Source organism: Oncorhynchus gorbuscha, linkage group LG15 (genome assembly GCF_021184085.1).
Source record: "Oncorhynchus gorbuscha isolate QuinsamMale2020 ecotype Even-year linkage group LG15, OgorEven_v1.0, whole genome shotgun sequence".
NCBI classification, from domain to species: Eukaryota; Metazoa; Chordata; class Actinopteri; order Salmoniformes; family Salmonidae; genus Oncorhynchus; species Oncorhynchus gorbuscha.
The window spans coordinates 8,095,223-8,122,539 of NC_060187.1; the positions used below are offsets into that span (position 1 = coordinate 8,095,223).

A 27,317-nucleotide genomic window follows, 5' to 3' on the forward strand; every position below is an offset into this window, starting at 1 on the left:
TTCTTATTTAGAATGACGGCCTACCCAGGCCAAACCCAGACGAACCTGGGTCGCCACCCTATGGGATTCCCAATCACGGCCGGATGTGATGCAGCCTGGATTCGAACCAGGTATTGCAGTGATGCCTCTTCCACTGAGATGCAGTGCCTTAGACCGCTGCGGCCACTCGGGAGCCCTGTCAATAGGCTTAGTTGGAGTTAGCGAACATATTGTACACCATATAATGGGATATAACGAAAGATTTGTTTGTCTCCATTTATGTCTGTTACAGGTTTGCCTATTCAAAACGCTGCAGTAGATTCTTCAACTAAACTGGAGTCTGTTTCCCAAAAGCGTCTTAAGGTTAAGTTCATTGTTAAAACCTTCGTAAGTGCATCGTTACATTTCTGCGCTGTTAACCGAAAACATCTTTATTTACCTTGCGTTTTTATATTTAGCATATTAATCTTCCGACACAGAAATGTCTCCTTTTGGCAGGTGCCCTGGGCTGTAGGGCAAAACAAGACACAGGACAATTATCATCATCTCGAGTGAGGCCTAACAAACTAACCCCTACCAGATACTATAGGCTTATAGGTGTGTTTTCTTTTCCCATGTCAATTATCCTTTTTTTTCTCCATTCTTTTAGACAAAAGTCCATTCCTCCTTATTTTCACCTCCATCAGATTCAAGCTCCATCTTTACTTCTGGCATCGTCCATTAGTTCATATCTGATTAAAAAAGAAAATAACTCAAACTTAACTAACCTTCTGTCAGCTGTTCATAGCTGTTCACAAACGCACACGCTGTTGCTCGGAAAAGAAGCTTTAAGTGCACTCAAAAGCAGATATTTCTGTTATTTCAGTCTTTGGGCTGTGTTTACATCCTAAATAGAAGCAGGTCATTGGCTGCCTTCATCACAAGGGGTATGTACGGGAGTTCTGATTGGTTCCATGTTTAGCAGTTTGGCTAATTTGCCTGAGCAGACAGAATGAAATATACTTTTATTTTTTAATGAGAACATGTGCAAGAATTAACTGTGCCAACACATCATCGGAATGTTCAAGTCTTGCAGCTTCTGCCCACCACCTAAATGGGGCTGCACATGCTGACAGATGCCATAAATTAGGGCCCCGTGGTTTGGACTATCATGTCACATGACCTAGATATGAACCTTTATTTGAAGCCTTTTACAGAAATGAGAATTGCATAAAAATGAAAGCAATTGTCTGAGGATGTTAATGGACCAATCTGATATAAAAAAAAGTGGGACAATTTGTAGAAAAAAAGCTTTAAATAAAAGGATAAAATCCAGGTCATGTGAAATGATTGCTCTAAACAAAATATAGTTGTTTTCGGACAGATGCGATGTCTATCTAAGTCTATGAGCAAAACCCAACTCTCCTTTTGGCGCGGTCCGCGTGAAGTTCGGCCATTTTGTTTTGGCGAGGTCTTTCAAAACTAGGAGAAATTTAGCTTACATGTCTTGGTAGTAAAGACTGCAGATTTCATTCATCAAACAAACTCGTTTAGGTTTTTAACTAAACCGCTTTTGGAACCTCAGAAACAACAAGTGCGTGGCGATCGAGTATAAAGGAAGAATAAAACAATTAAAAAAAATAATAAATAAAAACAAGTTTGAAAACATTACCGAGTGGAGTAAAACTTGGAAGAATCATGGCCACCGCAACCCCAAGCCGCGCCGCGCCTGCTGGAACCCCGCTCTCCCCGACGAGGATATCGCGCCTCCAGGAAAAACAAGACCTGCAACATTTGAACGACAGGCTTGCCGTTTACATCGACCGAGTCCGGTCACTAGAGCTTGAAAATGACCGGCTCATGGTCAAGGTCTCGGAAAAGGAAGAAGTCACTACACGAGAGGTAATTTTTTAACCGTTAAATCTCTTATGTTGCTAGCTAACCCCCCTAACGTTAATTTAACGGTAGTTAGCTAACGTTAGCATTTAACTAGCTAGCAAGCTAATTAGCTACTAAGTTACCGGTAAAACAACAATCTAGTTAACAAATCGAGCTGATTAATGGAACACACCGATAACCAACTTGTGGTCTATCAGTTTGTATATTTTTTTCGAGCAGTTTGATTTGTTACTTGGCTGTATTTCTCACGGGCCTTGGCTGAAACTAGCTGATTAGCATGCTAGCTAGTTTGTAGCTACTTAACTTGTAGGTATAACATTGTACTCGTCCGAAGATTGTGTCCTGTTACACTGTCTCGCCATAGCTACATTGTATCAATCGTTGAGACTATTGTTTCATTATAATATTTCACTAGTCATCTCGCTCATTCCTGGTGAATCATATAGTTAACTATAAGACTCGTGATGTTAGTCCCTTTTGTATGGTACATTTACATGCACGATTAGCCAGCTAGGAAAACACGTTTTGTGTTCGAAACTCCCGCGATTATTATTGTTATTTTGGAGGGGAACCTGGTTGTGTTGATTAAACTCAAATGAACATATCTGACCTTTCTCTCTCTCTCTCTAAAAAAAAATGAAGTCCAAGATTAGTACATTGCGTGGTAGATAAGGTAAACTAACCAAAGTTGTCTCTGTCCTAGTTAGCAGATTCTAACCGGCTATGTGTTCATTTATATTACCAATTACAGGATAGGTACGTTACTGTTTGGCACAGCACAGACAATTTTCGACCAACCAAAAGGATTAAAACATTTTTGCTCGTGAGGTATAGTCCGACAATGTGTACGCCTTCATCTTGTCTATTTTATTCTCTCATTTATCGAGACAGGTGTAGGTGGGTGCACTTATCTGTCAACGAGAGAATATTTTAAATAGACAAGATGGCGGTATACATTTTTGTTGGACTAATTCATGGAGCAAAACATTTTATTTGAATCACTAAACATTCAAACCAACCACCTGCAGCTTAACATGGCCATTTTGAAGATGCGTGTTTGGCCCGAATCTAGAACGAAGATTGTATGGCCAAGGTTGGTCATATTCTCTGTGCTGTGCCAAACCAGTACCTGTCCTGCAACGGCTAATGGAACATCACATTAGTTGTTACAATCTGCCACTTAGAGCAGTCCAGGTGGTTTTGTTTTTACCCTGATGTTTATTTCACCACCATCCGCATTTATTATTCCCAGTGCAGCATAAAATCCACATCTTCTGTGGGATTCCTATCACGTAGGATTGTGTACAGTAGGTGCAATTTGCTGTGCAGTTCCTTAGTCTGATTTATTTGACAACTTCAGTCTCGGAGCTCCTGAATGACTTCAGTTCAAACTCAGTGCAGAGGATTACATTGATAACTATTTCACCACCTAGAAAGCATACAAATGGGGGAGCGGGTAAATACATTGAGCTAGCTATGAGTTGAGTGGTTGTGGTTACTGTTTGATATATGGTAGTTGCTAGGTACACCTGTTCAGCGCTATGTCAAAGGTGCTTACTAACCTGTCAGCTCGTACACCTGTTTCATTGCTAGGTTAGGAAGCACCTTTCAGCTCGTCTAGCTACTACATTCCATCACTGTTACATAGTGGTTATGTAGAAAATCTCAGCCACTAAGAAGTGCTTTGACTTGGGCTCTGTCTACTGAACAGACCCCAGAATGGGATCATTGTCTGGACTTGAGCCAAACTGTAAAGAGACACCGCCCTGTTTCCAACCGAGGGGAGTGTTGTTGGGCTGCCGGGGCTGTGCAGAGTCAAAGTTCCAGATGGGAGTGGCCCGGCGGGGCGCCTTTTCAAAGTTTTTTTTGTAACTGTTACTTTCTCCCGGCCTGTTTTTATATATTAAACAAGCCTGTTGTGATTTGCACAGCATGAGGCCACATGCATTGCTTAAACAACTTAGTATGCAAATATTGATGTTTTGGGAAAAGTAGTTTGATGCATGTCAGATGGCCTCTTGAAAGTCGTTGCAATTATTTGTATTTGATAAATGGAATGAGTTAAAAGTGACTGGGCAAAGAAAGTGGCGTTCAAGAAAAAGTTATAAATCTCTTCAAACGTGTTTTTAATGACCAGTTTAAGATATAAACAATTTTTTTATAACAAAAAGTCTGAGTGGTATTAACAGGTTTATTCAATCTTTTCGTTTGGGAATTGTTAAGCAAGCCACGCCCGCAATCTGTTATGTATGAGGGGGGAAAAATCTGTGGAATGCTGGATAGTACAGGCTTCTGACCGGGCACAGCTCGTGACTGACAGCCTGTGTGCCATAAGACTGCTAAATAGTCTATTGAATACTACCCCAACTATCTGCACTGACCCTACGCACATTCACTAGATAGATAGAGTGTATATATATATATATATATATATATATACACTCACACACACTTCATTGACACTTGCACACAACCCACACACATTCATACCGACACAACACAAACACACATACATACTCATTTTCTGCTTCTACTCACTTTATTTTACTGTTATCTATCCTGATGCCAAATGACTTTACTCTGCCTTCATGTACATGTCTACCTCAAATACCTCGGTACGTCTGCACATTGATGTGGTACTGGTACTTCCGGTATATAGCTCCACATTGATCTGGTACTCCCTGTATATAGCTCCACATTGATCCGGTACTGGTACTTCCTGTATGTAGCTCCATATTGATCTGATACTTCCTGTGTTTTGCTCCGTTCTTGTGTATTTTATTCCTCTTGTGTTACATTTAAAAATAAAACTCTGCATGGTTGGGAACGGCTTGTAAGCAATCATTTCATGGTAAAGTATACACCTGTTATATTGGGCGCATGTGACAAACTGTGATTTGTGTGTGTGCTCCCTCTGCACCAGGTGACTGGGATTAAGACCCTGTACGAGGCAGAGCTAGCGGATGCACGGCGTGTCTTGGATGAGACGGCCAGGGAGAGGGCCAGGCTTCAGATAGACCTGGGCAAGGCCAACTCTGACGTGGAGGAGGTGACCAGGAAGTAAGTCATAACACCCACTGATACCCAAGATTTGGAGTCTGCCTGAAAAGTGTATTATTCAACGGGAAAGGCTGCACATTCCTCTCACTCTGGAAGAGGAAATGGTTGAGTTATAGGCCAACATGACAAGATGTACATTCCATTACGTTCGACCGTCGTAGGAAATCTTTGTGTGTTGGTTGTATGACATTCTACACGCAATCCTTTGACAGGGGGGTCATCAACTAGATTCAGCCGTGGGCCAAGCTGGTTGAGAATGCCAAGTGTACAAAGCTGCCATTGGGGCAAAGGGTGGCTACTTTGAAGTTTCTCAATGATAAAATGTCTTCTGATTTAACACTTTGTGTGTGTGTCTACATGATTCCATATGTGTTATTTCATAGTTTTGATGTCTACACTATTATTCTACAATGTAGAAAATAGTTTTTTTTTTTTTTTTAACCTACTCATTAAATGGTTTGTTAGCTTTTGACTGGTACTGTACAGCTCTCTATTATGCTTGAACAGATTTCCAACATTAAAATAACTTGGAGCTGATCATTAAGCAAGTCATTAAGCAGCCCGCAAAAAATGTATTTTAATATAGTTTTTCTCAGAGATGCCAGTTGGGGAACCCTGCTTACGCACTTGCTACACAATTCCTTTATGACATCCTACACACATTCCTTTGATATGCTACACAAATTCCTTTATGGCATCCTACACATATTCCTTTGACTTGCTACACAAATTCCTTTATGACATCCTACACACATTCCTTTGACTGGCTACACAAATTCCTTTAGTCTGTTACACAAAATAGCTGTGTTATATGACAAGCTGCAAATTCCTGCCCTACAAAAACGCTGTGTGTTAACTTGGGAAGTATGACAGAATTTGTGGCTAGTGTTTGTTTTTAGATGCTAATTCTACGCTCCCAACCCAAATGGTTTATTTAATATCTCTGATAGTTTCTAATCCTACTGAATGTGTTTTCACTGCCAGGTGTTTTTTTTTTTTTACTTTTATTTTACTAGGCAAGTCAGTTAAGAACAAATTCTTATTTTCAATGACTGCCTAGGAAAAGTGGGTTAACTGCCTGTTCAGGGGCAGAACGACAGATTTGTACCTTGTCAGCTCGGGGATTCGAACTTGCAACCTTTCCGTTACTAGTCCAACGCTCTAACCACTAGGCTACCCTGCCGCCGTGTTGCTCATCTCTCTTCAAAGCAACTGTTTTATGGCCCTGTCAGGGTCGGGGGTCATTTGAATTAAAGCTTGTCAATTCGGGGGGGGGATTTTGATTCAAACTTAAAAAAAAAAAATCTGTCTGAAATACATAGCATTTACTTTTATGTAATACGTCACAAGTAAGAAGTCATTGAAAATAGATGGGTGTTTTTTTTTTTCTTAACTTCCAATTATTGAATTGGAATTTTAGTTTACTTCCTCAATTGACTCCCTTCAATCGAATGGAATCCAATCCTGTGTTGTATGTTATTATCCTAGTCAGAGTAAACTCTAAATTATAAATCCTCACGTGATCTTATTCTCTTCACTTAACTACGTGGTCTTATGAGCAGGGTCATTTTGTGGAGATGCCTCGTAGTCTTGACTCCCAATTACTCTTGCTATTAGTGTAAACCTGGTTCACTTAATCTTAACTAATCCTATTTCCCCCCCCAAGCTGTTTTTGAATTACTCGTTAAGGCAGTTGGTTTGATGCTTTGGGGAGATTTACGTCTGTTCCTCAAAAGTTCCAGACGCTTGTGTTGATCATTGTTTACATGGTTGCTAATTAACACTTTGGTAGACAGGAAGTTAGTTTCTAAAGTACTGACTGTCTTGGTTACCGCTGCTAACCACTGAAAGACTATCCACTTTATCGGTCTTGTGGGCTTGCTTATCTTTAAAGCAACGTTTAATGTGTAGCTTTACAGTCGTGATCCTTTTTTTTCTGTTGGCTGATGCTGTACAGCACAGAAGAAGTGCTGAGATTTCGGTGGCCTTTTTTCGTGCCTTTTTCTGTGAAATCAGACGAGGGACAAACACGCTTTAATATATCAAACAGTTGGTTGGAAATTGGCAAAAAGTTAAACAAATTTCAGTCTTAATCTCTTTGGTTTGAAATGGTACTTATGGACACTTTCCTCTGGGTTACTGTTTTTATTTTCTGAAAATAAATGCACATGGTCTCAGTGTCTGTTTGTTCTCCATCTCCTCAGTCTGAAAAAGAAAGATGGCGACCTGACTGTTGCCATGGCTCGGGCCAAGGACCTTGAGGCCCAGTTCAACAAGAGTGAAGCAAACCTGGCCACGGCCCTCAGTGAGAATGGAAACCTGGCTGCGGAGGTTGCCGACCTGAAGGCCCAGTTAGCCAAGGTTTCTGTACCTTTTACAGTTTCACTCTCACGACACTGGTTATAAAATAATAATAATAAAATGGGATTTATAACAGATGCTTTTATCCAAAGCGACTTAGTCACGAATGAAAACATGTTTTACGTATGGGTGGTGCCGGGAATCGAACCCACTATCCTGGCGTTGAAAGCGCCGTGCTCTAGCCAACTGATCTACAGAGGACCACACAAACAGTCTAAAGTGTTACTGATAACGACCAAAACGAGTCCAAGGCCCTGCACTGTATTTCTAGCCTGGTAGGACGGGCTTCTGTTACGTCACACAGCCCTGTCTGGTTTTCTACCAACAAGGTCTGTGCGTTTACTTAGAAGGACAAAAGGGAATCCCACGCACAATATTTCTAGCCTGGTAGTATCCTTATCTGGATTTCCTGTTTTACTCACACCTGCCTGCTACTCGCCATACAGTCCATTTTCTTCCGTTAAGGCTGGAGGTTGGGCAACCACAAGTGGCAAACTGAACGGAAGTGACCCAATTGAAAGTTGGTAGAGATGGTTGTCGTTAGTTACGTAACTGTTATGGGCTATATATGTACATTGGAACAAGAGAAGCGGGGGATGTGAGTCATATTATTTGTAAAGTACGTCCACACGCGCATACACACTTCGGTGAGTCAGACTGAGCTTACACATACTACACTATCATGTTGCTGCAAGGTTAGGATATACACACACGCAATCATGTTACTGCAATGTTAGGATATACACACGCGCAATCATGTTACTGCAATGTTAGGATATACACACACGCAATCATGTTACTGCAATGTTAGGATATACACACACACACGTTGCTGCAATGTTAGGATATACACATACACTCATGTTGCTGCAATGTTAGGATATACACACACGCGATCATGTTACTGCAATGTTAGGATATATACACACACTATCATGTTGCCGCAATGTTAGGATATATACACACGCGATCATGTTACTGCAATGTTAGGATATATACACACACGAAATCATGTTCTCGCAATGCTAGGGTACACACAGGTCAGACTTTAGTTCTTACACACCATGTCTTGTGTTTCCAGGCTGAAGATGCCCATTCTGTAGCTAAGAAGCAGCTGGAGACCGAGACTCTGATGAGAGTGGATCTGGAGAACCGCTGCCAGAGCCTGACGGAAGAGCTGCAGTTCAGGAAGAGCATGTTCGACGAGGTGTGTGGACACATAGCGATAACATCCATCACCGTTTTCCCAGGGTGGGGCAACCCGATTCATTGGGGGGCCCTCAGGTAAATGGCTCCTGAGTGGCCGCAGCGGTCTAAGGCACTGCATCTCGGTGCTAGAGGCCTCACTACAGACCCTGGTTTGATTCCAGGCTGTATCGCATCTGGACGTGATTGGGAGTCCCATAGGGCGACGTACTGGGCTCAGCGTCGTCTGGGTTTGGCTGGTGTAGGCCGTCAGTGTAAATAAGAATTTGTTCTCAACTGACTCGCCTAGTTAAATAAAAAATGAATGACAAATAAGTACCACGTACTGCACTAAAAACCTACTAAAACTATTTATTGATTTAAAGCCCCAGCAGGTAAATAAATGTCACATTTTAGAAACGGTAACTTCGGGCCAACTTAGTCCTGTACACTGAGTATACCAAACATTAGGAACTCCTTCCCCTTTTCACCCCTCAGAACAGCCTTAATTCATCAGGTCATGCACTCTACAAGGTGTCAAGAAGCGTTCCACAGGGATGCTGGCCCATGTTGACTCCAATGCTTCCCACAATTGTGTGAAATTGGCTGGATGTCCTCTGGGTGGTGAACCATTCTTGAAACACACGGGAAACTTGAGTGGGGAAAACCCCCCAGCAATGTTGCAGTTCTTGACACAAACCGGTGCGCTTGGCACCTACTACCATAACCTGTTGAAAGGCACTTAAATCTTTTGTCTTTCCCATTCACCCTCTGAATGGCACTCATACACAATCCATGTCACAAGGCTTAAAAATCCCTCTTTAACCTGTCTCCTACCTTTCATCGGGTCCGTCTGTCATAAGAGCGGGTGTTTAATGTTTTGTATACTCAGTGTATAAAGTCCTACAGCTGCTGTGGATTCAAACACACACACACACACACACACAGTGAAATGAGAACAAAAGCTACAACTGATTCACAGGCCTCCTTTTCTTCACAAACCAATTGATATGAAAGCTTTACACCTGGGCATGTGCAAGCATACTAGCCTTGTTGTCATGGGAACGCCTGTCCGACTGACTTGGTGACCCTCGTGTGTTTTAGGAGGTACGTGAGACTCGTCGACATCGCGAGAAGCGTACCGTGGAGGTGGACAGTGGAGTGACCCAGGACTACACGTTCCAGCTGGCTCAGGCTCTGCAGGACCTGCGCAGGCAGCATGAGGAACAAGTCTCCATCTACAAGGAGGAGCTGGGCAACACCTTCCAGGCCAAGGTATGTATGATGTCTGACCCTGTGCTTCCCACCCTAAACCTTTTTTATATCTGTAAGGCTAGGGGTTTATGGCCATTATGACCTTTCTTTGACCTTTAAGAAACTAGCTTTACACCCCTAGGCCATCCTTTCCTACAACTTAGTAGCCTGGTGGAACTTAGTAGCCTGGTGGAACTTAGTAGCCTGGTGGAACTTAGTAGCCTGGTGGAACTTAGTAGCCTGGTGGAACGAAGTAGTCTCCTAATCATTGATTTTAGTTGACTCGTTGTGTGCTTTTGCTACAACAAATGTAGTGCGTTTTATTCAGAGCGCTTGACTTTTAACACATTTTGTTACGTTACAGCCTTATTCCAAAATGGATGAGATGTCGTCGTCCCCCCCAATCAATCTACACAAAAATACCCTATAGTGTCAAAGCAAAAACAGTTAAACATTTTTGGGGTGGCTAATTTATACATACGTTTTATAAATTTATCACATTTAACGTAAGTATTCAGACCCTTTACTCAGTTCTTTGAAGCACCTTTGGCAGCGATTACAGTCTCTGGTCTTCTTAGGTATGAAACTACAAGTTTGGCACACCTGTATTTGGGGAGTTCTCCCATTCTTCTCTGCAGATCCTCTTAAGCTCTGTCAGGTTGGATGGGGAGTGTCGCTGCACAGCTATTTTCAGGTCTATCCAGAGATGTTCAAGTCCGGGCTCTGGCTGGACTGCACAAGGACATTTAGAGACTTGTCCCGAAGCCACTCCTGCCTTGTCTTGGCTGTGTGCTTAGGGTCTTTGGGTGTTGGAAGGTGAACGTTTGCCCCAGTCTGAGGTCCTGAGCGGTTTTCATCAAGGATCTCTCTGTACTTTGCTCTGTTCATCTTTGCCTCGATCCTGACTAGTCTCACAGTCCCTGCCGCTGAAAAACATCCCCACAGCATGATGCTGCCACCACCATGCTTCATCGTAGGGATGGTGCAAGTTTTCCTTCAAACGTGACGCTTGGCCCGTGGTTTCCTTCAAACATGACGCTTGGCTTTCAGGCAAAAAAGTTACATCTTGGTTTCATCAGACCAGAGAATCTTGTTTCCCATGGTCTGAATGTCCTTTAGGTGCCTTTCGGCAAACTCCAAGAGGACTGTCATGTACCTTTTTACTGAGGAATGGCTTCCGTCAGGCCGCTCTACCATAAAGGCCTGATTGGTGGAGTGCTGCAGAGATGGTTGACCTTCTGGAAGGTTCTCTCATCTCCACAGAGGGACTCTAGAGTTCTGCTAGAGTGACCCTCTGGTATTGGTCACCTCCCTGACCAAGGCCCTTCTCCCCAGATTGCTCAGTTTGGCTGGGAGGCCAGTCAATTTTAGAATAAGGCTGTAATGTAACAAAATGTGGAAACAAAGGTAGGGGTCTGAATACCTTTCAAATGCAGTCCTGTGGGGCGTCTAAGGGACACATTGGGAAATACGACCATAATGATTTAGAATTGGCCATAAAAGTTAGTGGGGTTGGGGGTTGTTGTGAAACAAGTAGTCAAATTTCATACTATATTTATCATGTATCTGTGACAAGTTAATTTTTATACTGCTGTTTGTGGTCCTTTTTGTCTGTAGTTCCGGCCTGCGGGAGTGTAAATGACATGTTTTGTTCTCTGCCCCCACCCCGTCTGTCTAGCTGGATAATGCAAAGGTGTCGTCTGAGATGAATGACAAGGCGGTGAGCACAGCTCGGGAGGAACTGCAGGAGGCTCATATGAGGATCGAGAGCCTGGCCTACCAGCTCTCTGCCCTGCAGAAACAGGTACACATACCTATTAACCTGAACGGCATGTTAAGTAATGTTCATCTATCTGGTCGTCTGAACTTTTTTAAACACAATCTGTTTATTTACTTCCAGATAGCCATCTACTGCAATTACGTTGTATGTACTTCCTTGAACTTTCCCGATTTTGTAATCTCGTCCCTCCGTGTGTAGGCCTCTGCCAATGAGGAGCGTGTGCGTGAGCTGGAGAACCTGGTGGCTGGAGAGCGGGACAAGCACCGCATGCAGATGGACCTGAAGGAGAGGGAGATGGCTGAGATGAGGGAGCGTATGCAGCTGCAGCTGAACGAGTACCAGGAGCTGCTGGATGTCAAACTGGCCCTGGACATGGAGATCAACGCATACAGGAAACTGCTGGAGGGAGAGGAAGACAGGTGAGGATGGGATGGACGGACTGACTGACTGACTTCACTCATCCATAGAGAACAGGGAAAGCTAATTTAAAAGAGAAACACTTAGCCATCATTGCATCTTGCAAACTATTTGTTAGATTTGGAAAACAGACAGATGAGCAGTGCATTTCTTCAACCCCTGCCTGAGAAGTTCCACATCACTCAGTGAATTCCAGCTGGTACATTCCTCACTTGTTATAGGGATGAAGCAGTGTCTCTCTGTCCGTCTGTAATGCTGTTGTTGGGCAAACTGCTGGAACAAGTCCAACTGCATTCACCCTGTTACACTAAACAGGTAGACTAATAAATATGGCAAAAATTAAAATGTATTTATATATATCCCTTCTTACATCAGCTGATATCTCAAAGTGCTGTACAGAAACCCCCAGCCTAAAACTCCAAAAAGCAAGCCATGCAGGTGTAGAAGCACGGTGGCTAGGAAAAACTCCCTAGGAAGAAACCTAGAGAGGAACCAGGCTATGAGGGGTGGCCAGTCCTCTTCTGGCTGTGCCGGGTGGAGATTATAACAGAACATGGCCAAGATGTTCAAATGTTCATAAAAGACCAGCATGGTCAAATAATTCTCCGTTCTGGTTTGTCACTGACCCTCCAGGTTAGAGAATATCCCCCAGGCTAGTACAGAAGGGTAAACGACTAGCTAATTTGAAACAGGCCTCTCAAGCTGAGACTTGTTTCTCCCCCAAATGTCACGCCTCTTAACTTTTACCTGTGAGTGGTTCAGCAGGCACCAAGTGAAGGGTTTAGGAAGGCTTATCCAGGTGCAGCAGGATAGATGTCTATGACGTAATGTCATAAGCAGTATTTGAAGGTAGGTGGTTGGTTGAGACCCTGAGCCAATCAGCTAGCGCCAGACAGACTACTGGAGTGAAGAGCAGAAGACTAAAGGTTGACTAGTAAAACAATGTCTTCCTCCACAGTACAGTAGATATTTGTTTTCTTTGATTAAAGTATTGGGTAATTGGGATGCAAGTAATGGATGACTCACGTTTCTTTCTCTGTCCCCCCCCCCCCCCCCACAGACTGAAGCTGTCCCCCAGCCCGTCCGGCCGTGTGACAGTGTCCCGCGCCATGGGCACAGGCTCTTCCCGCTCCTCCTGGGCCAAGAGGAAGCGCGTGGAGCTGCAGGAAGAGTCAGTGGTCGTGCCTCAGGTTCACATCAACCAGGAGGCAGAGGCCACCGGCAGCATCACCATCGAGGAGACTGACCTGGAGGGGAAGTGTGTCACCCTCAAGAACGACTCAGACAAGGTACCGTTAGCTACTCCTAAAATTCCATATTACTACTATTCAGAATTACAATTAGTGTTGGTAGTCGAGTCACGATTCCTTATAGCCGAGTTCCGAGTCATCAATAGTTGTCACAAGTCGTTATGGCTGAAGTCTGTGTCTCTGGGTCTGATTTTAACAAAAAAATACCACATTAATTTTGGTTGTCGTGCAAGTAAAAATGTCAATGTTTGAAAGCAAAACAAATTATTCGGTTGTTCTTTTGGTCATAATTGCCTTCAATATGCAATAGCCTATGAAACAGAAGTCCTTCATAGACAGGTTTACACAAATATTTTATTTTTATGTTCAATAGTTATGTAAAATTAGTAATGCTGTTTTTGAATGGATGAATGGTCTCTTGATGGAGTTGGCTATCGCTCCTGTCAGATTGACCAGATTAATAATTTGCAAAAATAATTCCTGGCTCTAAGCTACTTGTTGTAGCCGACCACTGATATTTCTGTAAATGTTTTATTCTAGAGTGAAAACTAAAGGGAGACTAGGGAAAGTGAGAAGGTAGAGAGAGATGACAAATTCAAAGACGACCTACTTTTAAAGTCAATACTATTGTTTTAAATTTCGTAAAGGAGTTAGTTACTTAACCAGGTGACGCTAAATGGTTGACTGGTGGTTACGGGGAAGCAAGCACCAGCTTGTAAGCTTGTACGGCGTGTAGCCTAGGCTCCGTCTGGGATCATGTCTTCCCACACTGATCGCTTGCTCCTACGCAGCTCACCAGCTGATGTAGGCTGCGTGTGCCGGTGCTGTGTCCTTTCCCCTGCTGGAGAACAGAACCCTCGCTGCTCTGCCCACCCCCCTGCTGGAGAACAGAACCCTTGCTGCTCTGCCCACCCAGTGCTGCTAATATTCTGCTTATCATAGTAGCCTGTTCAGTCCAAGTGCAAATACAAGTGCCAGGAAGGAAAGTCCCAGTCACCAATGGTCGTGTCCAAGTTTGAGTCTAAAGTCATGAAAATTGTGACTCGAGTCAGACTCGAATGCTACAACACTGCAATTACATATTACAATTCAATATTACAACTTCTCTGATCCTTCACCGCTGTGAAGTAATCAATAATGAATTGCATGTTTATTAGGATCGGTGAAATAATTGGTGTTTAAAACACACTGTCTATAGGACCAGTCTCTAGGTAGCTGGAGGCTGCAGAGGCAGATTGGAGAAGGAGACGAGATCACCTACAAGTTCTCCCCGAAGTTTGTCCTCAAGGCTGGCAAGACTGTCACGGTAAGCAGCACTCCTCCTCAGTCAGTCTGTGACTGGTCTTTATTTATTTATCAACTAGATTCACCCAAGTGGTAAGAGTTTGTAAATCCACTCTTGTAACAATTTGATTAGCCATTTCCCCTGTTGTTGAACATAGTCCTGATTTCATCTTTCTGTGTGATGTCCTGTTGTAGGTGTGGGCCGCAGACGCAGGTGTGTCTCACAGCCCTCCCTCTGACCTGCTGTGGAAGAGCCAGGCCTCCTGGGGCACCGGGGATGACATCACCACCACCCTTGTGAACTCTGACGGAGAGGTGAGGGGAGCATGGAGGGGGGGGGGGCGCACCCCTACAGTGCCTTCATAAAGAATTCACCAGTCACTAAAAAAAAACAGGCGTCCTTCCTAACTCAGTTGCTGGGGAGGAAGGAAACCTTGTGGTTACTCCACAATACTAACCGAAATGACAGTGAAAAGCAGGAAGCCTTTAAGAATAAAAAATATTCCAAAACATGCATCCTGTTTGCAATAAGGAACTTAAGTAAATCTGCAACAAATGTGGCAAAGAAATTTGTCTGGAATAAAGTGTTTGGGGCAAATCCAACACGTCACTGAGTACCACTTCATATTTTCAAGCATGGTGGTGGCTGCATCATGTTATGGGTATGCTTGTCCTTGGCAAAGGACAAGCATATCCATAAATTCACATTTGATCAGGAGAAAAACCTTTAACACAAGGACAAATATACACTGGAGTTGCATACCAAGACCATGTTGAATGTTCCCGAGTGGCCTAGTTACAGTTTTAACTTAAATCGTCTTGAAAATCGATGACAAGACTTGAAAATGGCTGTCTAGCAATGATCAACAACCAGCTTGAAGAATTACCCAGAAAGACACTTTGCGTGATTCTAACATGTATTAACTCAGTTGTGATTTCTTTTTAAAATTAGATTTTTATAAATAACATTTCTAAACATGTTTTCACTATGTAATTATGGGGTATTGGGTGCGAGAGAGAAAATCGTGTTTGAATTCAGGCTGTAACACAAAATCAAGGGGTATGAATACTTTCTGAAGGCACTGTAAGTTCAATATTTGTTTGTCTTTTCTCAGACATTAGCTACATGTCCTGAATTGTAATATCAATTTGAATAGCCTTTTACAAATATTGCCATGTGCAAAATATTTGGTGAGGGCGAAAATTGCAGAATAAGTACAAGACCTATGCAGAGATTTTTTTTATTGAGCTGTTGTCTTCCTGTCCAGGAAGTGGCTAAGAGAACCGTCACCAAGACGTTGATGGAGGTGGAGAACGGAGATGATGATGATGACGACTTCGAGGAGGAGGAACTGAGAGTAAATGATTTCCCTTGAATTGAATCCCATAATGAACTTATCCCAGTCAGGTTGAACTTATCCCAGTCAGGTTGAACTTATCCCAGTCAGGTTGAACTTATCCCAGTCAGCGGTAGTTTAAGCTATTGCCATCTGGTGTTTGACTATAGAAATAATTAAATTATTCTTACTCGTGCCCAGTGTTTTACTCCGTGTGGTAAGTTACCCTAACAGGTAGGCCTACATTATATTCACTGTTTGTGCAGGTTTTTTTGGGGACATAAAATGTATAAATCTGATGCCAACGAGTTAAAAGAGTAAATTCAGAATCTGGTTAAGGATTAGTCCAATAGGGTAAGTGTTGATAGGTTGAAGCATGGGGTATCTATGTATTTATAGCCACTATGCTGCATCAGTTAAGCTACGGGCGACAATACTTTTTACCAATATGTTATTGGACTCATTTCTGAAGGTGGAAATTATATTTTAGATGTCAGCGTAATTTTATTTGTACTCATTTTGGAGTAGGATGTCCGCTTAAAGTCGCCAGAACTGAGCTTCTCAGTCCTTCTACATAAAAACGTGCTGTATGTGCCTATACTAAATTAAGATGGCTGTTTTAATGTAACTGCTAGTGTTAATTTAGTGGTGCATTGTTTTGTCTTATATCTTACCCTTGTTTCCTTCCAGGGAGAAAAGGCCTCTTCCAGGGAATGTTCAATCATGTGAAGAAGTTCCCATAGTTTGTTCTCCAACAAAATCTGCTTCTTTTTCTAGAGCCACTCAAATCTTTTTGTATAATTCTGTCTTGTGTTCTTAATATTTTTTTAATCTTATAAGACAATTTAAGAGCCTGCCCATATTTTCAAGACCCCGTTTTTAACATCCAAGTAATCATGACAAAACAATTTGTGCCTCGAGTTTAGGACTGAATTCACTAAGTTAGTTCACCCCCCCCCCCCCCCCCAATTATGTTGAGTAAGACAGTCAGACAGCTGGAAGTCTTCTGGATTTGAAAGAATAATGATTGTTCGTTCACCACATGATCCCACATTCCACTTAATCTACATGAATTAATGAGAGTAGTCCCCGGGACCGGAGGACACTGGCTTTAGGCTTGCTGTTGTCCTGTCAAGTCAGAAAGGACTTCACTGTGTGCATGGGATGCGTTTTAACCCCAAACACATCTGTTGAGAAAAAGCTGGACCTAAACCTAAACAATTGTCTGTCAAAAAAAAAAAAAAAAAAGTTTAAAAGCATTGTAGAAAGTTTTAGGGGGGCATAGTTGTCCGTGGTGGCATTTGAATCGATTGCTAATTCGATGAACTTGTGACCATCGAGGCAGGAGAGCGAAAAGGAGTTTGAAGGAGAATGGTCAGCCTGGAATCTGTTGCACATTGAATATCGCTCCTTTTCAATGTTTCATTTCACAACATGAACCTTTGTAGCTCAGTTGGTAGAACATGGCACTTGCAAAGCTTCCTGGGACCACCCATACATAAGAAATAAAGAAAAAAGTATGCATTCATGACTGTCGCTTTGGATAACAGTCTGCTAAATGGCATTTTATTATCAAACTGAGCACTATTCAGTGTGGGTTCCATTACAGGCTCGAGCAGAGTGGATGTGATCTTTGGTTCCTTAAATGTGTAGTAGATTGTAACTGACAGCTGTCGCTTAGCTCATGTACTGGCTTTAGTCTGGCAAATCACAGCAACAGGATGGAAATGCTAGGATTACGTATTCTACTAAATGGATTGGTATATTTTAAAAATGCATTAATGCCTACAATTTTATAATTGGAAATGTTTCAAATTTTCAACTAAATGTATATATTTTTTTTTTACGTAATGAAATATAGATTTAAGACTTTGCTTTTTCTCACAATAGTACTTTTATGGTTTGGAGAGAATTACATCAAATGGCGTAGTAATGAGGCCAAAGATGAGTTACGATTGAACATGGCATGCAATCATGCAAAGCTTGTATTTAAAACGCCACTCTTTAAAAAACGCGTTTCCCAACTCGTCTTTCGAGTACCCCCCCCCCCAACAGCAAAAAGTTTTGCTCCCAGACAAACTCACCTGATTCAACTCATTGAGGGCTTGGTGATTAGTTGACGTTCCATCCAGTGTGTACTGGTATAAACAGTGACTGAACGTTTCCAACCTGTTGTCTTATTCTGATGCTGTTGACACATGATAAATCATGAATTTTGTATCTTTTTTTGAAAATTATGTTTCTCAAGACAAGTAGACTGTAAGAACTACAGTGTGCATATTTTAAATGTGACTTAAGATTTAATGGTAGGGTTTCTGTTTTAAAACTAAACCGGGTGTAACCTTTCTACCTTATGCACCTACTGAATGTATGGCCGTGCCTAGAATGAAAGGTAGTCGTGCTACTTCGAGTCAGCAATATGAGATGCAATTGGTGAGAATCTGCCTTTTCATGAAGATGAGGGGTGCAGTTTGGACTTTCAAAACAGATTCTAATGGCAATATGCTTGGATGCGTGGAGGGGGATCTGTTGTCTCGACTCTCATCCCAAACAACTACTTGTTGTGGACAAGTTTAAAGGATAGTAACCCAAATTACAAAATTACATACCGTTCCTTGTCCATAGACTGCTTACAGGGTAAGGAAACTAATATGTAATTTAGTCATTTTGAGTGACTCACCCCTTTTATATATATATTTTATATATATATATATATAAGACCTCAGGATGTGAACACTTATAAACCTCGTTGATTTTCCGTTCTTCGTGGCTGGCTGTGCTATAGCATCTCAGTGGTTGAAGTAGTTCTACTACCCAAGCAGTGTTATCTCTTAACATGGCTTTGAAATTGGAGGGAAGAAGCAATTTGGATTTGAGATTTTCACTTGATCAATAATCGTGACTATTACATATTTAACACACAAAAAAAAAGATGCAATGTTGCTTTGACTTTTTATAGTTTTAATACTGGCCTGGGAAACATAATTTTTGTATGTCTATTTGAATGCAGTGCTTTGCATTATTTGAATACTATTATTTTGATAGGATACTTGTAATTTGTTTTTTCGGGTTCTCTTTAGATGGATCAAGTTTGGGTCTAAAATGGCAGAATTATTTTTTTTTTGTGTGTTTGTGTTTGACTATAAAGTGTTAATTCTCCCCAAAAAAATATTTAACTAAAATAGTGTCTAGTGTAAATGCATGGCTATGCTTTTCAGACAGAGATTTTTATTTTATTTTTTACAATTTTTTAAATTGTCACGGTAACTGAAAAGCATGCAAGTAATGTTGCAACAAGGTTTTGTATTGATGCGTTTCCATTGAACTCAAGAGTGGATCCCTGGGAATGACGTATCCACTGCAGACAGGGTATCCAGACTCTCTTTTTAATCATGATTGAACTGTGATGGTCATCTTACTAAGTGTTTTCTATAGGAATTCCACCACCACTACTGGTGATTTTACTTAGGCTTCTTGACAGCTTTTAGTTTCATGCACTGTTTGGTTTAGACACACATTACTGTTAGTACACAGTACTACTATTAATGTGAGTCAATGATGTCAGTATGTATTCACAGTACTGCCAAATTATCAGGTTCTATGTTACAGATGTAGTAGCAAGTGAAATGTGAGAGACTACAGCATTTTTCTTGGTGGGTTTTCAGTGTTCACTCCTTACCACATTAGATGCTGGGATTTATTAAGCCAGTGGAGAAGCTAAGAATATTGTTAGTACTTTTTACTGTATAGTAGCGGTGGTAAGGACTGATGATGAGGAAATCCAGTTAACATGGGAGAGCATGGTTTAGTCATTTTGAGCCATACTAAACATTTGTGAATTGATATTTTGGTCAAATGCGCAGATAAACCGAAACCCTAAACTTTATCACTCTAAGAGGACTTGTATAGGGAGGGAGCATGCCAAATGTGTGTTTGTCATATTGCTATTGATTTTATTACATTTTACAATTTTTTTTTGTATACATAAATCATAATAAATGTTTTCCATATTAATAAGTTTGATTTATTCTGACTTGAGTGCCATTTATCAAAGACCAGGTACTTAAGTAGAACACTACCATTTTGATAACGCTGCTAACTGGGTTGTAATTCTGTCATCAGTCCCACTCTAGGAAGTGTAGTAACGTGGTAAGTACTTCAAATCACTGCAGATTCAGTGAAAAGCTTGTGTTTCTGGCTCCAGCAACGTAGTATATGTCTAACTGTACAATATAACACACAAATGACCCCACCACCCAAAAAACTAATGGAGAAACAAAAGATTAAGAAATGTCAGAGCTAGCCATATCAGTCCGGATTTTAAATGTTGTCTGTGAACACCATATGTTATATACAGTACCAGTCAAAGGTTTGAACATACCTACTCATTCCAGGGTTTTTCTTAATTTTTTTTTTTTACTATTTTCTACATTGTAGAATAATAGTGAAGTTGTCAACTATGACATAACACATATGGAATCATATAGTAACCAAAAAAAGGGTTAAACAAATTCAAACATTTTGAAATTCTTCAAATTAGCTACCCTTTGCACACTCTTGGCATTCTCTCACCCAGCTTCACCTGGAATGCTTTTCCAACTGTCTTGAAGGAGTTCCCACATATGCTGAGCACTTGTCAGCTGCTTTTCCTTCACTGTGGTCCAACTCATCCCAATTGGGTTGAGGTTGGGTGATTGTGCAGGCCAGTTCATCTGATGCAGTATTCCATCACGCTCCTTGGTCAAATAGCTCTTATACAGCCTGGAGGTGTGTTGGGTCATTGTCCTGTTGAAAAACAAATGATAGTCCCACTAAGTGCAAACCAAATGGGATGGTGTATCGCTACAGGATGTTGTGGTAGCCATGCTGGTTAAGTATGCCTTGAATTCTAAATAAATCACTGACAGTGTCACCAGCTGGGCGAGTGTTTTGCTGATGTCAACGTTGTGACCAGAGTGCCCTATGGTGGGGTTATGGTATGGGCAGGCATAAGCAACGGACATCAAACACAATTTCATTTTATCAATAGCAATTTGAATGCAGAGAGATACCGTGACGAGATCCTGAGGCCGATTGTTGTGCCATTCATCTGCTGCCATCCCCTCATGTTTCAGCATGATAATACACGACCCCATGTCACAAGGATCTGTACACAATTCCTGGAAGCTGAAAATGTCCCAGTTCTTCCATGGCCTGCATACTCACCAGACATGTCACCCGTTGAGCATGTTTGGGATGCTCTGGAGCGACGTGTACAACAGCGTGTTCCAGGTCGTGCCAATATCCAGCAAATTCGCACAGCCATTGAAGAGGAGTGGGACAACATTCCACAGGCCACAATCAACAGCCTGATCAACTCTATGGGAAGGAGATGTGTAGTGCTGCATGAGGCAAATGATGGTCACACCAGATCCTGACTGTTTTTCTGATCCATGCCCTATACTATTTTTTTAAGGTATTTTTTTAAAGGTGACCAAAAGATGCATATCTGTATTCCCAGTCACGTGAAACCCTTAGATTCGGGCCTAATTTATTTCAATTAGCTGACTTCCTTATATGAAATGTAACACAGTAACATCTTTGAAATTGGTGCATGTGCATTTATATTTTTGTTCAGTGTGGATATCATGTTTGCCCCTCTTGAGCCGCTGTAGCAACAACATAGCCAGTATACACTTCAAAATAGTCTTAATGAATCTAAGATAAATCAAGAAATCTGTAATTTGGATGTTTTTGCAGAGGTCTTCGTCACGCAATTTTACATCGTGCCGAACTACGCATGCGCACGCGGTCAAATAAAAGGCACTCCGACGTAAAGTTGTTTTTGACAACAACAAAAAAATCAGCGTGTCAGTTTGTCACTTTCACGTGGTTGGAATGATAACATGTTAAGCTACTTAAGACATTGGCTAGAAACTAGGGTGTGCCTTATAGGTGAACATATTTTTCTATTTGCTAAGAAATATTTGTTTTTTACACTTCTCTCATTGACTTCTCAAACCCCAGCCTGGTCTGCCAAGTCTGCTTCGCAAGCGTTCCCGGAAGTCTTGTGATGTTGCGCCTCTGGGTTTTACAGACTGTACTACTGCTGTTCCACAGCTGCATCCTGTGTGGAGTTGACTGTGACATCCTGGAGAAGAGGGGTGGAAGGAAAAGGGGATGAAGGGATTCCCATATCGATCAATGTGATACAATCCTTTTCCAAAGCGTCTGGTCTATATCTTAACATTAATAAGTGTGAACTCATGGCTGTCAAAGATTGTGTGACACCTTCATATTATGGTATTCCAGTAAAAGAAGAACTTACATATTTAGGCATAACCATTACAAAGGATCAGAAGTCTAGAGGCTTGCTCAATTTGTACCCTCTTATTTAAAAAACCCAGAAGAAGCTAAATCAATGGCTACAGAGGGACTTATCTTTAAAAGGTAGAGTCCTAATAACCAAGGCTGAAGGTATCTCTAGACTAACATACGCTGCTCTATATTTATATCTTGACAGTAAAATAAGCAAGGAGATAGACCAGAAGCTTTTCAACTTTCTGTGGAGAAACTGTACCAATTACATTAGGAAAAATGTTGTGATGAACACTTATGAAAATGGTGGGCTGAATTTTATGGACTTTAATACCTTAAATAATACTTTTAAGATCAATTGGATAAAACAATTCCTAAGAAGACCCACTTCCACATCATGTCTTCTCTACTTTTGGTGGCCTTAACTTCATGTTGTTTTGCAATGATAATATTGACTAAGTTCCAGTGAAACTTTCTGTTTTTCATCGGCAGCTTCTTGTCATGGTCCTTAATTTATAAACACAATTTTTCTCCACACAGATATTATATATGGAATAATCGGGATATATTGTATAAAAAGACTTCTTTGTTTTTAGAATATTGGTTCCGAAATAATATCATATTGGTGAGCCAACTGGTAAATGCAGAGGGTCTTTTACTCAGTTATAAGGAATTCTTATCACTTTACAAGGTCCCTGTAACACCTAAAGATTTTGCAATTGTTTTAGATGACATTCCCTCAGGTGTTGCTATGTTATTCAGGAACATGTCAAGACCTGACCCTCAGAGCCTACCTTCTGTTGACCCTGTTGACTCATCAGTAGGAAAAATTTGTTTCTCTTTTGGTCCATTCACCAACAGAGCAATACGATCCTTGTTTCAGCAGGATGTTGAACCTTATTGGCATGCCTTATTGGAATGGATTTATTGATAATATCTGTTGGGAAAAAGTTTGGATGTTGCCACACACATACCTACTTGTTAACAAAACTAAGGAAGTTTCCTTTAAAATTATTCATAAAAATGATCCCGCCAACCACTATATGAAGAAGTTTAAGGAAAACATCAACTCAAATTGCTCCTTTTGTAATGACAACCCAGAAACAGTGTTGCATCTTTTTTGGCATTGTGTTCATGTAAGAAAACTGTGGCAAGACACCAGTAGATTTATAATTGAACCCTTTTATGAAGGTTTTACACTCTATGTCGCAACCTAGCATAGCATGCGTCAACCAATGGTTTTGTGCTATGTCATCGATTGACAGACTGATATAACATATGTGGTTAAATTGATACTGTAAAATACTAATCCGGGTGTTGTAAGATCTGCCACGCCCATTTTGTCAGCCCAGAGGATATCCTCCACCCCCTCATCCCCTTTTTTTATTTTATTTTATTAAGAACATATCAATACAGAGAGTACATGAGGAACAGATTATATACAATGGAGATGATATACAATAGAGATTATAAACTGGGTGGTACAAACCCTGACTGCTGATTGTCTGACAGTCGTGGTATATCACACCGTATACCACAGGTATGACAAAACATATTTTTTTCTGCTCTAATTACCTTGGTAACCAGTTTCTAATAGCGATAAAGCACCTCGGGGTTTGTAGTATGTGTCCAATATACCACAGCTAAATGGCTGTATCCAGGCACACTGCGTTGCCTCGTGCCTACAAACAGCCCTGAGCCGTGGTATGTTGGCCATATTGGTGTCTACTTTGAAGAATCTCAAATATAAAATATTTTGATTTGTTTAACACGTTTTTTTGGTTACTTCCATATGTTTTATTTCATCGTTTTGATGTCCTCACTATTATTCTACAATGCTGTAAATAATAAAGAAAACCCCTTGAATGAGTAGGTGTGGTCAAACTTTTGACTGGTAATTTACTACACGAGTCTTTTGAAAATCCATACATAAATTGTTAGGATCGTAAGAAAAACCATGCGTGAAATATGAACGTAAACGTGAAATTTAATCTGTGAACATACATACACATACTTGTGTTGCAATTCTCACGTATAATAATAACTTTCCGAGTTTTGGCAGTATCATCTCACGTCACAAAATGTTTTATACCAAACGGCCTGTGAGGAGCGCTACCCGAACAAGTTTAACACAGTAAAAAAAGAAAAACGGGAATTCGGGGAAACCGGAAAGAGACATCCTGCACGTTTTCAAGTTAAAAGTCTCCATTCTCTATGACTCAGTTTAGTTTGCTTCACATGTAGGTAGCTAATGTAATGCATTTGTTTGCCAGCGCAAGTCCAGATAGCACTAGCTGTATTATGCTTACAACAGTGAAGTTTCAGTCTGCTAGGAATAAAATGACGGCCTACCAAAAGGTCTCCTGAGGGGGCTGGCATTAAAAATTAAAAATACACATCACAACAAGAGAGATAACACTACATAAAGAGAGACCTAAGACAACAACATAGCATGGCATCAACACATGACAACACAACATGGTAGCAGCACAGAGAAGACCAGTTTACAGAGGAGTATAGAGTGCAGTGATGTATCTTATAAGGAGCATTTGGTGGCTAATCTGATGGCCGAATGCTAAAGAACATCCCCACGCATGCACCAAAATATGACTAATTCAATATTGCACCATCCCATTTCTGGGCTCTGTCTGCAATCAGTAGTAGGGAAAGTGAGATACCTAGTCAGCTGTACAACTGAATGCATTCAACTGAATCAGAGAGGGGCGTGGGGCTGCCATAATCGACATCCACGTAACAGTAGGTTAACTGCCTTGCTCAGGAACAGAATGACAGATTTTGACCTTGTCACCTCTGGGATTTGATTCAGCAACTTTTCAGTTACTGGCCCAACGCGCTAATCACTAGGCTACCAGGAATAATGAAACATTGATTATTATTCTATGTTTGGTGAATCTATAAATTATGTATGACCACTGGAGTCTTGGCCACTTAATATATATATATTTTTGAATATTTTGATATTTATTTAATCACTCAAAGTCTTGCCAAATAATATTTTGTAGGAGGTGTTAATATGAATTTAAAATAATGTGACATGATTTATATGAATCGGCTCATGAACATACAGACTTTGAAATTAACAAGGGAGAGGTTAAACAGTCTGGCATAAGATTTCCCCCAAACTTTAGAATAACTCTGTTGCTGTGGTCTTAGGTAGTCTCCCTATAGGCTATTCCCTCCATCGCAATACTGCTGCCCAGTTGAATCAAATCAAATGTATTTATATAGCCCTTCGTACATCAGCTGATATCTCAAAGTGCTGTACAGAAACCCAGCCTAATACCCCAAACAGCAAGCAATGCAGGTGTAGAAGCACGAGAGCTTGTGATCTCCATGCAGCACCACAGCACCATGCGCCTCCGGTAAAACACCCCTCAGCCTCAGAAGATGCCCTTCTGGAGTCACGCAGACATAGTCATTATACCCTTAATGTAGGCCTCTTTGCCTAGTAGCCAAGTAAAGTGCAGAGCATGCGTGAACCTCGTCATTCCAACATTTCTGAACATCTAATTCATCCTTCGTTCAGTTCAGTTCAGTCACTTTGTCGTCCATTCAGTCTTTTGTCTTGAGTTGCAATAGGAACTAAATCAAAGAGAATTGAACAGTCTCATCCATACGTTTATTGAAATCCATGTGTGTATTCAAAATGATAGAAATTCTCCAAAGTTCTTTAGCCTATCACTTTAATAATTAAATGTTTAATTAGGCCTATCCACATAAAAAAATAGGCCTTCAACATAGGCATTGCAATTTAGGCTATAATTTGGGTACTGGTGTCTTGTGGAATAATTGTGTAACTTTATTTGTGTTTTATAACTGTTTTTTATTATGAAGCTCCCTTTAAAAAGAAACCCTAGCTCACAGGCCGCTAAATATATCAGAGAGAACAGTTTATGACTAGGGTGGCTGGAGTCTTTGACCATTTTTAGGGACTTCCTCAGACACTGCCTAGTATAGAGGTACTGAGGATGGCAGGAAGCTTGGCCCCTCTGTAGTGCCTTGCGGTCGGAGGCCGAGCAGTTGCCATAACAGGCAGTGATGCAACCACTGAGGACCCATGCCAAAACTTTTCAGTCTTCTGATGGGGAATAGGTTTTGTCGTGCCCTCTTCACAACCGTCTTGGTGTGCTTGGACCATGTTAGTTTGTTGGTGATGTGGACACCAAGGAACTTGAAGCTCTCAACCTGCTCCACTACAGCCAGCGTAGATGAGATTATGGGGGTGTGCTCGGTCCTCCTTTTCCTGTAGTACACAATCATCTCCTTTGTCTTGATCACGTTGAGGGAGAGGTTGTTGCCCTTGCACCACATAAGGCCTACAGTCTGTGCTCCCAAATACTGGAGAAAGTGTGATTCATTAGGTTACATGATCACCACAATAGCCCCACGTGACTGTAAAAACAAATTATGCAATTATATGGCTATTAAATAACACACAACAGCATGGCAGATTTAGCTGGCGAAATAGGCCTAGCCTAAACAATAGTAAATTTTTATTTTGCAGCTCAGGCGGTTATTCTAGACAAGGCTCTTCTGTGTCTTTATCATTCTCACACAAGTCGTTTGCTAAAGGCCCAAGCCTATACCACGTAATGTACTGGTATCACGCCATTATTGAATGCAGTTCTAAAACAAGCTCTAGACTTTTTTTTATTTTTTAAATAAAACCGGAAGCTGCAAAGCAACTCTAAAGTCTGGGCTAGAGTTGCTACATTGTCTAGCTACTATCAGGTTCGTGTCCTTTACTGATGACACATTACTGACAAAAGCTTGGACTCATAAATAAAATATTTAACCGAGTAAAGGGAGACAAAAAAATAAAATAAAAACGTGTAAATGTTCATTCATAGTCATTCACCCATCATTATTATTTATTATTTATAATTATTTATTATTATGTTCCTCGGTGCTGTTGACTTCACAATGGAGGAATTGTTAATTCCAGTGGTTCCAGTGGTTCTTTATACATATCTATAAATGCTATGCACTGCAAGAGTGTGGTACAGTACAACTAATAGAAAGTTATAGAAAAAACATGTAGAAGTGGAGTGTAGACATGTACGCAGTGGTGTAAAGAGTACTTAAGTAAAAATACTTGAAAGTACTACTTAAGTAGTTTTTTTTAGGTATCTGTACTTTACTTTATTTATATCTTTGACAACTTTTACTTCATTACATCCCTAAAGACAATAATGTACTTTTTACTCCATACAT

At 41.0% G+C, this 27,317-nt stretch overlaps 1 protein-coding gene across 1 annotated transcript; it reads left to right on the forward strand.

Annotated features, from left to right (window-relative positions):
• The first annotated feature begins 1,406 nt into the window (after positions 1-1,406).
• On the forward strand, positions 1,407-19,799 carry lmnb2 (lamin B2). The gene is made up of 12 exons (XM_046300018.1): positions 1,407-1,860; positions 4,781-4,917; positions 7,122-7,278; positions 8,360-8,485; positions 9,568-9,738; positions 11,396-11,521; positions 11,696-11,916; positions 12,975-13,203; positions 14,363-14,470; positions 14,644-14,763; positions 15,717-15,806; positions 16,476-19,799. The coding sequence occupies exons 1-12, from the start codon at positions 1,657-1,659 to the stop codon at positions 16,512-16,514; spliced, it is 1,728 nt and encodes a 575-aa protein (XP_046155974.1). The 5' UTR covers positions 1,407-1,656; the 3' UTR covers positions 16,515-19,799.
• Positions 19,800-27,317: the final 7,518 nt, after the last annotated feature.